Source organism: Diabrotica virgifera, chromosome 5 (assembly GCF_917563875.1).
Source record: "Diabrotica virgifera virgifera chromosome 5, PGI_DIABVI_V3a".
In the NCBI taxonomy this organism is placed as follows: Eukaryota; Metazoa; Arthropoda; class Insecta; order Coleoptera; family Chrysomelidae; genus Diabrotica; species Diabrotica virgifera.
Window position 1 is genome coordinate 148,649,170 of NC_065447.1, and position 13,397 is coordinate 148,662,566.

Genomic DNA, 13,397 nt, shown 5'->3' on the forward strand with positions numbered 1-13,397 from the left:
AACCCTCTTCCACTCGCCTGAAAAGGTCTTATGCTGTTCAGAATCGCCTGTCATTATACACATTTCTTCTAAATGACTTCTACGCTAGTGTGATGAATCTACGCTATTATTAAAAAATTAAGCAAACATATTGGTGAGATAGAAACTGTGTTTCTGATTTTAGTTGGCATAACATTTATTTGTTTATAATAATACCATTAATTTTGATTCACATTAATTCAAATAAATGAAAATTCTAGTTACCTTCGGTCACATCGACAATGCGACAACGTAAATAGCCTATAATTAAAATAGTTATATTTCTTTGTCATTCCTGGAATGTCCATCTTACAAAAATCGTGTCTTCTGCAGCATCTGTCTGTCAGCATCATGCTGCCAACGTCTGTATATTTTCGAGCTCGATTTCGGTCACCACACCAATTAGTACCCGGCAAAATAAATATTGATCTTTTGGATCTTTTTGGAAACCTGACAAATATGAGAAAAATAGAAAATCAATCTTGATATTCCACCAGAAAAAACGTCAAATCAAAAATACAATAACTAAACATTTAGACACAAGACACAATGCACAAAAAACATTAGGCAACATTATACTAGGTGATTGACAAGCCATGACACCTACATAATGAAATCTGTATTTCCAACGTAAAAACATCAGGATATGTGTGCTTATTTTTATTCCATAGATAGACTATGGAATCTAAAATTGAAAATTATGGAATGTAAAAGATATTAAAAGCAATTTGGAGCGTAAAGCTGTCTATTAATCTTTTAATTTATATGCGGATTTCTGTATTGAGACTGAAAGTAGTAATAGAATTTTTGATAACACTAATATTCTTTCATGGCAATTTACAATTTGTAATCATTTATTATTGGTAACCTTTAGCAAAATGACCTATACAATAACATATATTACATTTTGTCTGTGTGCAAGATTAATAAAAAAATATGAAAAAAAATTTTTTAAGAAACGCTTTTTGTTAGTTACGAGTGACTAAAATTAAAAATATAAAAAAAATCAACTAAAAAGCAAAAAATAAAAAAAATTGAAAAAATCTAACACATCCGTCAAAGAGAAGCGTGGCGCGTGTTCATCGAATAAACGGTTTTCGCCCCACGCTTTTCTTTAACGAATGTGTTAGATTTTTCAATTTTTTTAATTTTTTTTCTTTTTAGTTGATTTTTTTATAATATTTTTAATTTTAGTGACTCGTAACTAAAGAAAAGCGTTTCTTAAAAATTTGTTTTTCATATTTTTTTATTTTTTACTTTTTAGTCTTACACTTTTCAAACATTAAAATATATCCTCATGTTTATTAAAATATGTATAAAACATATGATGTACTAACATGACAAGTAGTCGGAATCGGCAAAAAATTTGAAACTTTATTGTTTATTAATGAAGCATAACGTAAACAATTAACGTAAAAAGTAAAATTATGTATTGTTCATATCATTAGCTATACAATCCGTAAAAGTTTCAAGTTTTTACATTGTAAAAAACAAGAGAATTTAAGCGTTTTCCATTTAAATCGTTTTTTTTTATTTAAACAATTAATAAACATGAAAAAAAATTTTTTTTGACTATTCGTTATTGTTCCCGCGAATGCATATGTCTACAAATTTTTAGTCATTTGCATTGAAGAAAAGGCAGTCAAATTGACGTCTAAAGATTTGACGCAAACTATTGACCTAAATAAAAGCGTTTAAAAATAGCGAATTATCTTTCAATTGGTAGAATTTATAGAGTTATAAAGATCAGAGATCATAATACTTAGTAGATTTTAAGGAAATTGACACAAATGATTCAGTTAAATCTACTTAGCTAAGTTAGATATCTACCAAAACAAATCGATGGTACCTATAATTAATATGATTCTTAATACATTTCCAGTGAAAAAAATAACTGTTTGATAAGTGTTGGTGATACCATTGTTTTTTATATGCGTGTCCGCGAAGATTATAACTCCCAAAATATTTATAACCAAAAGATTTAGTTCATAATAAATGCCGACGAAAACAATTATTTCCCTTTCTGTTTCTGTTTCTGTCGACGGAAACAATTATTTCTGAGAACTTTTTAGTAATTATAATTTTCGTGGACCCACAAACAGAAATGATGTTTTTTGCTGATTCTCCTCAAAAAATAATTTTTTTCGCCAACACTTTATTAGGGATTATAATGTTCAAAATAATATAATAAAAAAATAATATTTTTCGCGGCGTTCATTGAAATTTCTACTCTTAATAGTCCGTCCTTTAACGGTAAAATATTGCAAAACCTCTAAATTTTAAAAAACCGCTTGGATTGACATGAAATTTGGCATACACATAGCTAACAAGTCAAAGAAAAAAAGTGATATTGTTCCGATATGTGCTTTTGCCCTGGGGGTGCTTTTCACCCCCTCTTGGGTGTGAAAAAATATTCGTCCAAAGTAAGTCAGGAAATAGATACACTGGCTAATTTTAACTAACTTTTGTTCTATAGAGTTTTTTCACTAAGTCAATACTTTTCGAGTTATTTGGCAGTGAATATGTTCATTTTTTCAACAAAATAACCACGCTTGTTTTTCGCAAATAACTCAAATAGTAAGTATTTTGTCGAAAAAACACTCTTAGCCTGTAAATATTGCCTGTAAAAAATTTAAAAGAATGGTGTATATATCTCATCTCTATACCTAGTAGAAGCAGAGTTATAGCTAATGAAAAATAGGTTCATATTCGTCAAATTCCAAATGGAATACTTTAACGTGAAATAACCAAAAACGAAGCACATTTCGGGGAAAACTCATTACAACTTATTTAAAGTGTTTAAAAAAAGCTTCAGTTTTGTTTTATAAAAAAAATTTCTAGCATTAAAAGTACAAAAGTTACGCTCAAAATAAAGTTAGTCTCTTTTTGTTTTGGTAAAAAAATCGAGAAAATCACCCCCTAATTAGTATTTCACAAGTTTCTTGACTTGTGTATGTATTGTTTATATTATATGATCTGTAAGTTTCATCGGTTCAAAGTCCTTATTATTGAAAGGGCTGAATGTATGCAAATTTAGAAACACCAAATCTTAATCAAGTTTTGTCTAACAGAAAAACAAAAAATTACATGATATTCAGAAAAGCAATGCTGACTTTTTTTGTTTTCTGAGATTTTTGGTATCTCTAACAATTTTTAAGTTATTTTGAAAAAAAGCATATTTTTCAAAATTAAAATTTTTAAAAATTTTACTTTGAAACCAAATTTTTTCAAAAATAAGCACTTTGAATCGGTGAAACTTACAGATCATATAAACACAACATAAGTAAAATAATTTGTGGAGCGGTAACGATTAATTTCATATAAGTTACTAATTAGGAGGTGGTCTTCCCGATTTTTTTTTTGCCAAAACAAAAGGGACCAACTTTATTTTGAGCGTAACTTGCTTAAATTTAATGCGAGAAACTTTTTGTAAAAACAATAATAAAGCTTTTTTAAAAGACTTTAAAAAGTTTTAATGGGTTTTCCCCAAAAAGTGCTTAATTTTTCGGATATTTCACGTCGAAATATTCTATTTGAAATTTGGTGAATATGAATCTATTTTTCATTGGCTATAACTCTGGTTCTACGAGATCAAGAGACCTAATGCATACACCATTTTTTTTTACTTCTTTATAGGCTATATTTTTGCTAAAAACGTTTTTTTCGACAAAATAATTACTTTTTGAGTTATTTGCGAAAAACCGTCTAGAAATGTGGTTTTTTTGTTGAAAAATGAACATATTCACTCGTAAATAACTCGAAAAGTGTTGACTTAACGAAAAAGCTCTATAGAACAAAAGTTACTTAAAATTAGTCAGTTTACCCATTTCCGGACTTATTTTGGACATATATTTTTTCACCCCCAAGAGGGGGTGAAAGTCACCCCCAGGGCAAAAGCACACATCGGCACAATATCACTTTTTTTCTTTGACATGTAAGCTATATGTATGCCAAATTTCATGTCAATCCAAGCGGTTCTTTAAAATTTAGAGCAAAAACCGTGAAAGAATGTACTATAACGGCATTTTTCGGAGTTATGCTTTTCGTAGGCGGTGGCGAAATAATAATCTAACAGATGAGTTTCGATAACAAAAAGGACTACAAATTAAAAATATATTTAAGAAAAAACTAGGGCATTTAGGAAAAAATAAATCAATTTTTAAATATAGCACCTATGCACTAGTAACTTTTTGCTGCATTGCGTTCGGGATGACGTCAGGAAAAAAGTCTACAATAAAAAAAATGGAAGGAAATGCGTAACTGCATTTACAGTGCATAAAATGCATCCAAAAATGCATAAACATGTCAAAATCGGTGAAAAGTCAATATTAAGGACCATATTTTGTTGTTCGGTGTTGTTTTGGGTCGTTGAACATAAATACGACATTAAAACCGACCCACTGCAGCACCTGGTGCCCAGGGTTACTGCTAAGGCACGTCTTCTGGAACTTCTAGGGAATTCGGTACTAAATTGATGCAAACAGGTTACTTGGAGGTTTTTGGAGTCGCTGAATACAAACACCTCGTCAGAACCGACCCCCGGAGCACCTGGTGCCCAGGATTACTCGAGAGGCACGTCATCTTCTGGAGTTTCGAAGGTTTTCTGCACTAAATTGCTGAAACAGATTACTCGGCGGGGTTTTGGGATTGCTGAACACGAATATGACATCAGAACCAACTCCCGGAGCACCTAGTGCCCAGGGTGACTGTTACGCATGTCTCGTGCTCTAGGTACTCCGAAGGTCATTTCTGATAGTGTAAAAACCACCAAGTAATCTGTTTGCATCAATTTAGTGTCAAAACTCTCAAATCTCCAGAAGGTGACGTGCCTCTGTAGTGACACCGGGCACCTGGTGCTCTGTGGGAAGGTTCTGACGACATAATTGTGTTGAGTGACTCCAAAAATCCCCCGAGTAATAGAATAGTCCTTCATAAATTCATCAATTTAGTGTCAAAAACCTCAAAACTCCAGAAGGTGACGATTGTTAGCAGTGACCCTGGGCACCAGATGATCAGGAGATGATCAGATGATCATGGCGTATTTATGTACACCGACCCCAAAAACTCCAGAGTAATCTGTTTGCATCTATTAGTGCCGAAAACTCTCTAATCTCCAGATGACGTACCTTAGCAATGCCCCTCGGCACCAGGCCCTTCGGAGGTGTTGTGTTGGCGCATTGATGTTCGGTGACCTCAAAAACCTCCGAGTAACAAAATCTGGCCCTTAATATTACTGATTTTAATGAGTTTATGCACTTTTGGATGCAATTGATGCAAAAAGTTGCTTTTTCTATGGCCGTGCTAAAAGAACTACTTTCACGCACGCATTTCGTTTCCGAAAGTTGCACTTTCCCGCACGGTGTGCGTGAAAGTAATTTTCCCGCACAGCGTGCGGGAAAGTAAAATACCTTGTAATATGGCATTGTAATATATTATAATACATGCAATAAACTAATATTCAGATATTATTTAGTAATTTGTTTCAAATTTGTCTTATTTTGTTCATGTTTTAATGAAATTAGCGCGATAATTCGATGAAATAAAATTATTTTGACATAATATTTAAAAGTCAGATCAGTAGAAAATTAAAATGGTTTTGAATCGTCGTCATGGAAACCAATATCGTTGTCGTGGTAACCCATTATATTGAAAGTTTGGTTTTGACAACCTTTCCAAAGAATTAATTTGTGTATTTTCACTTCTAAATAAAAATTGATATAACTATTTTGTGGCTTTTTTTCCAAACGTACGGCCCTAGAAAAAATATTGTTCCTAACTCATGCGGAAAGTGTTTTCCCCGCACTCGACTGCTTGCCCGAACTCCGCTATAGCGTCGTTCGAGTCAACGGCAGTCTCTTGCGTGAAAGTATCACTTTCCGCATCAGTTAGGAAAATAAATATTTGACATCATATTTAAAAGTCAGATCCGTAGACAATTACAATGGCTTTGAATCGTCGTCATAGAAACCAATATCGTCATCGTGGTAAACCTTTATATTGAAAGTTTGGTCTTGACAACCTTGTCAAAGAATTAATTTGTGTATTTTCACTTCTAAATAAAAATTGATATAACTCTATTTTTTGTGGTTTTTTCCAAACGTACGGCCCTAGAAAAAATATTGTTCCTAACTCATGCGGAAAGTGTCTTCCCCGCACTCGACTGCTTGCCCGACCTCCGCTATCGCGTCGTTCGGGCCAAGGGCAGTCTCGTGCGTGAAAGTATCACTTTCCGCACTAGTTAGGAAAATAACTATTTCGGTACGTGCTATATTATAAAATCCATTTTTCCAGTGTTTTTTGTTCTGAATGCCCTTGTTTAATAGACAGTAAAATATTTCATTATTTTGTAGGATTTTTTCGTACACAGTTTTGGAGACTAATTTCTGAAGATAAATACATAATTGGGTATAATTCGGATAGCTCTTAAGTGGTGTTTTGATCACTTGGCATTAGTTTTTCCTGTGTAAGGAATGATGATATTTTCCGCAGATTATAAATAACACCATTATTAAATATTGTTAAGCTCTTGTAAGTACATATTTGGGTTATTATACAGTGACGAGTGCACTAAGAACCGGCTATGTAATGTAATGTTAATTTATGGAAATTATATATCGATAATTTCCACCTCTACTAGTTTCATTTTTTTTTTATTTCAGAATGTATAATTTTTTCCATCTTTTGCGTTATTTTGCTGGTTATTGGCGTGCTCATCACTGTATACATTAAACTGTATACAGTGATGAGCGCTCTAATGGAAATTAATAATGGCTTAATATGATGGAAAACATAATATTAAGTTGTGACATCAACAGAAATAAAACTAGTAGAGGTGGGTAATTTAGCGATAAAAACCTATAAATTTACATTATATTTATTGTTTCCCACCTTTAGACGTACCAGATGAGTATGTCAACTAAAACTGTCACTGTCACAGTGGCAGTTGCCAAACTCGTCCGATAAGTCTAAAGGTGGGAAACAATAAATAGAATGTCAATTTATAGCTTTTTATCGCTAAATTTCCCAACTCTACTAGTTTCATTTCTTTTTATCTCACAACTCAATATGTTTTCCATCTTTTGCGTTATTTTGGCGGTTATTAGCACGCTTATCACTGTATATAATCTACTGATATAAATATAATCGAACTCCAACCTATTTTCTGTTTGAGTTTTTCAGAAGCCTTTTTTTACAAAAAAAGCTTTCCAAACAGAATATTATTTTTTACAAAAAAGCTGTTTGCAAATATGAAGTTAGGAAATGTTTCGTGCTTTTATTCCAAGAGCCCGATCAGGGGATTCTGATATTATTTTGCTTTTATGTAGTTAGAATTAGATCAATGATCCGGCTCAACGATCACATCACATTTTACCTAAAGTAAATTACTGCATGTTGAAGGAAACCTTGTAATTGTGAAGTTCCTGGCAGATAATTTCTATATAGAATAATAAATGGCTATTAAAATATATATTAAAATGTGTCAAATTTATTATATAAACGTGTATTTAATCCGATATAATATTACCTCAATTTCTAATTATTTGCATGACATAAAAAAGCAGAACAGGACAAACATAAAATCATATATGTAGTCCTGTCGCCAGGGGGGGGTACAACTGCCTCCTTAATTCAGATGGACTTACCGAAGATTTTTTTATGTATTTTGACCCGTAGAACACGAATTTTTTGGGTAACAGTTGATCCGGATGTCGATAAGTTTGTTATAAACAAAGAACTTGAGGAATCACATAACAGCGATTTTTTGCAAAACAAAACATTTTTTTGTATTTTTTCGGTCATTCTAAGCAAAAAATGTTTTTACAAGTTTTATCGTAGGATGCATAGTTTTCGACATAAACGCGGTTGAACTTTCAAAAAATCGAAAAAGTGCAATTTTTGAACCCGAATAACTTTTAAATAAAAAATAAAATAGCAATTCTGCTTGCTGCATTTGAAAGTTCAAGTCAAATTCCATCGGTTTTGTTTATTTGCATTGCTAAAAATTAAGTTTTTATTTGTTAAACAAAGCCATAAACACATTGTGTCTCCCGTGCCAAATGCATGCGTTTTAATGTACGTACTCTACGTAGAAATTGTATGTATGCGCGCCTACCCGTTCGATTTCAAATGAAAAATGCATTGAAAACATCATTCAATCACTATGTGTTTATAGCTTTGTTTAACAATAAAAAAATTAATTTTTAGCGATGAAAGTAATCAAAACCTATAGAATTTGACTTGAACTTTCAAATGCGGTAAGCAGAATTGCTATTTTATTTTTCAATCAAAAGTTATTCGAGTTCAAAAATTGCAATTTTTCGATTTTTTGAAAGTTTAACCGCGTTTATGTCGAAAACTATGCATCCTACGAAAAAACTTGTAAAAACATTTTTTGCTTAGAATAACTCAAAAAAGACAAAAAAAAATGTTTTGTTTTGCAAAAAATCGTTGTTATGTGATTCCTCAAGTTCTTTGTTTATAACAATCTTATCGACATCCGGATTGACTGTTACCCAAAAAATTCGTATTCTACGGGTCAAAATACATAAAAATAACTTGGGTAAGTCTATCTGAATTAAGGAGGCCGTTGTACCCCCACTGGCGACAGGACTAATGGTACAATTTATAAATTCAAAGTGTAAATATTCATTACACTATACTTTTTCTACAATCATTAATTAGGAAGCTACAACAATTAAATTTTTTGATTGAATGTTCTCTGTCACATGAGGAGTTTTGTAATAATACATCAGTTTTCGGGCTTATAGACTGAGCCCTGAAAATATTTATTAATGACTTTTATTAATTTTTTGTAGGACAAAAAGGACTATTATAAAACGTAATAAAGAAATTAACAAGCATTTTACCGAATACACGAGCAAGTCGGAAAAGAAATTCGATCTTTACATCACCTTTGACACTGTTGGCTCAATAGCGAACGATCATAAGGAAGAAATAATTCCACACTGCAGCCTATAAGCTCAGAAACGAATTCGTTCTTACAATAATTAATATTAATAAAACTTCTAAACTTTATTTAATTAAATTAAAATAGTAGATTATACCACGAGTCAATAATGATGGCTATTATTCCCGAGGAATATTTACGAACCGAGCCGCGTTAGCGGCGAGGGAGTAACATTCCGAGGGAATGAGAGCCATTATTGCGAGTAGTATACTCTACTTTATCTACGACAAATTAATTAATTTAAGATTTTTAATGAACAACTTTATTTGTTAAAAACATTAAAATTAGTAATACACTCAACGAAAAAGGTACGTAATATCAATAAAAATGTTAATTCAGACAACAAACGCAATTCTTAAAATTTGTCCAATTCTTGGTTTTATTGGAACAACAAAGCGATGTTCATCAATTCATTATTTTCGTTAGTTGAGCCAATGTATTACGTTTATTGAATGGACGAACATTCATTATGTATACCATAATATCATTTTATTGATATTACGAACTCAGTTCATTGAGTCAACGAACACTATTTATTGAAACAACAACGTCGTTAATTGACCGACGAAGACCATTCGTTGTGCCAATAACAGTGATATTTCTCCTAACGTATTTCGTTTATTTCTACAATTATTTCCGTTTATTCTTACAATTAATTCCGTTCATTCCCACAATAAATGCGGTTATTCTTACAAGCAATTCTATTCATTCTTACAATCAGTTTCGTTCATTCCTACTATGAACGTATTTTATATTAATAATTATTACTGAATGCATTAGCCCAATGTATGATATTGATTAATAATCATTTTTTAAATCCCCTTTTTTGTCCTTAACCTTTAGGACTTTACACTGTGTGATTTCTCATAATTATTGTCGGAAAAATTAAAGAATACCCATGAACGAACATATAAAACACGCTGTATTTTCCTGTCATCGTGTCACAAAGAAAATTGTCCAGTGCAAGTACATGTAACAATAATTATTACATGTACTTGCGCTGGCCAATTTTTTGTGTGACACGGTGACAGGAAAATACAGCGTGTTTTATATGTTCGTTCATGGGTATTCTTTCATTTTTCCTACGTTATATCGCTTATACAGTGCACTGGAATAAGTGTTACACTCCCCCCTTATTAACTTATTTATTTTTAGTACATAAGCAAAACGCTCAGACAGGTCGATTTTTAAAATTATCAAAGTATATTATAACATCAATGTTTCGAACTTTACACGATCCCTCTTCAAGTGACAGGCGTAACTTTGATTTTTTTTTAATGGGAAAGTACATCATGTGACAGCTCATTTAAAAGTGTTTGAAATGGTGATTTCAAAAATGTATAACACTTTAATCATTTTTGAGAGCGCAGGGGCAAAATTTCGATCGAATTATTTTTAAACGCATTCATTTTTTTGGAATCCTGAGAAAACTAATAAGTATTTTTAAAAAATTTAACCGCAGAATAAAAGACTACATTATTACTGAGGGCTGAAAGTCCCTTAGAATAAACAAAAAGTTTCTTTTGAATAGTATATTTGAAATAAAAAAATCATACTAAATTTTCTATTTTTCACCCGTGTGACTTATTAAAATAATCATTATAGAAGTTCTCAGGGACGTCAGACCCTCGATAATACTGTAATATTTTATTCTGCGTTTAAATTTTCAAAAATACTAATTATTTTTTTTCATTCAGGATTCGAAAATTCATTTTCAGTTCATCTTATAAATAACATCACAAGACAATATTAAAAGTAAACACTTACAAACCTAAGACACTGACAAGTTTATTTTTAATTAGAATGTTCTCCCGTATTTACCTTATCAGAAAAAACTTACTTTTATTCAAATATAAAAAATAAGTAATATCTTATCCTTATCTTCCTTCTACTACGGACTACACTTGGAAACAAAATGCAATTATTATTCGGCACTTTCAAGGAAAAGCCGTTACATTTCAAATGGTCAAGCAAAACATTTATTGTCTCAACAACCACGATTATTGTCACAATTAACGCATTGATTGTGGGAATTAAAGGCAGTAGTAGATTAATTAATGCATTCGTTGGCACAACAATCAGTGTACATCTATTCAATAATCATATATTACTCTATATTAACAACATTTGTACATTGTTTTAATGAAATCTGTACGTTGTCACGATAAACCAAGGTAATTGCTTGTCATCTACAAAATCAAGAACGTGAGTTGCTGCCACAATTAACATTATTTATTAAATATACGAAACTAAGTTATTGGCTGAATAAATTGAGTGTTATTGATTAATGTACTCTAGTTATTCTCACAATTATTATTCAATCATTGTGACAATAACCAAGTACATTCGTCAATGTCTAAAAGTTCGTTGAAACAACAAATTAAATTGTTGTGAGAACGAAATACTATTCAATAATCACTGTTAATCAATATTACGAACTAAATTTTTTTGAGTGTAGTACAATTAATAAACTGAATTGGTTGAGAATCATCATTAACTTTAGTAGAGTTTTAATACAAATATTTGGGATCTCGATTGCTGTAGAACAAGAAGATGGTACATTACTGTTTATCTCTTTAGCGATAGTATCTGCTGTAGTTGCCTTGTTTCTCATAGACTGATCAATGTATCCTTCAGCTACCTGTGTTGACTTCGAACACGCCATTCGTTGAAGGTTGCGTACGTTTTATTATAAATGGATTTCGATGTTTCAGGTATTAAGGTAGATGCTGTTGCTGTAGCTAGTTCTACAATTTCTGGTGGTGTACAATTAAAAGATTCTTCATTTTCGTCCATCTCAACACAAACTGTCAAATATACTGTTCGTTTGACAGTGACACTTTTTGAGGTTGATTATTTTGTTTCCGTGGTGAATTTTGTGATTGTTGTGCCAGAGGGATTAATAGCTATTAATCCCGCATTATTAATCCCTAAGGGATTATTATATGGCATTATATTGCAAACACCACAAGTATAATACATATATTATGTATCAGTCGTAGATAAAATGGTGTTACTGGTTGGCAAACATCAAGTCAAAACAAATAAACATCCCTATTCCCTAATTCCACTTCCCCAATTACACTTCTCCATAAGTTTCTATCTTGCGTCATACCTACCAATATTATACCTACTGTCCTTTACCAGTAGCGTCTTCTTCTAGGTTTTCTTTTGGCGTTCCTCTCCTATTCCTTCCAGAAAATTGCAGATCATCGATTCGTTATATTGGGTGATTAGCGTCTCGACGTTGAACAAGCCCGAACAATCTCAACGTGGTCCGATAAGTACTTAGCCTCTCTACCTGATGGCGCCACTGTCGCAAGAGAAATCTACCATCGTGTAATACATTCTTGTAGACGGCCTATGTCAAAATATCAGCCAAATTGGCAATTGGACTCACAGTTTTGGTTTGACCGCGTGTGTAAACGGGTGTGTTTGGGGATTTAAGAAAAATGAGAAACGAGCAATATCAATCTGTGATTCGACTCTTGTTTTAAGAAGGGAAATCCCACAGCGAAATTAAAAAGCGGTTGAATTCTGCAAACTGTGACTCTGATCTTTTGATGGAAACCGTCAAAAATTTGTTTAAGAAGTTTCAACGTGGTGGTACGTCGATTTTTGATAAGTCACTCCCGGGTGCCCCGAAAACGGCTACCACTGAGGATAACATGAAAGAAATCCACGATCTCGTATTGGTAGACCGCTCCCTGAAGGTGTGTGAGATAGCTGAGACAGTAGGCATCTCAAAAGATCTCGTTAATCATATCGTACATGAAATTTTGGGCATAAAAAAGCTGTCGGCGCGATGACTGCCGCATTTTCTATGTCCGAACAAGAAATGCGACCATGAGACAACTTCAGAGCAGTGTCTGATGCTATTTAATCGTAATCCAAATGAGTTTCTACGTTGTTTTATAACAACCAGAGACCAAGAAATAGTCGATACAGTGGACGTCATCCCGCGAACGTGCTCCGTGGAGGGCCAATCTCTGGCCAAACTATCCAAACTGTCCAATCGACCGGAAAGGTGATGGCCACCATTTTTTGAGGTTCACAAGACGTGATCTATATTCACTTCCTGGAAAAGGGCAAAGCGATCATAGGGCATTACGATGCCGTATTATTGGCCCGATTCAACGCCGAATTTCAGAAAAAGCAGCCCCAATTGGCGAAGAAAAAATACTCTTCCTCCATGACAACGGCTCACACCTCTGCCATCGCCCGCCATGGCCAAATTGGTCGAAATATACTACAAACTGCTGTTTCATCCAACGCATTCTCCAGATTTGGGCCTGTACAACTTATTCTTGCAGACCTCAAGAAAAGGTGTCTTGCAGACGAGTTAAAGAAGGTGGGGGATCGTTGGGTCAAGTGTATCGAGCTAAAAAAGACACTTCGTTCAAAAATAAAT

At 32.9% G+C, this 13,397-nt stretch overlaps 1 protein-coding gene across 1 annotated transcript in view; it reads right to left on the minus strand.

The window, feature by feature from the left end:
• Positions 1 to 239: 239 nt before the first annotated feature.
• The window catches only part of LOC114335054 (uncharacterized), a 418,463-nt gene continuing 405,305 nt past the window's right edge, over positions 240 to 13,397 (minus strand). The window contains exon 4 of the mRNA XM_050650439.1: positions 240 to 468. Coding sequence (XP_050506396.1) covers positions 240 to 468 — 229 coding nt within the window. The remainder of the gene's footprint in view (positions 469 to 13,397) is intronic.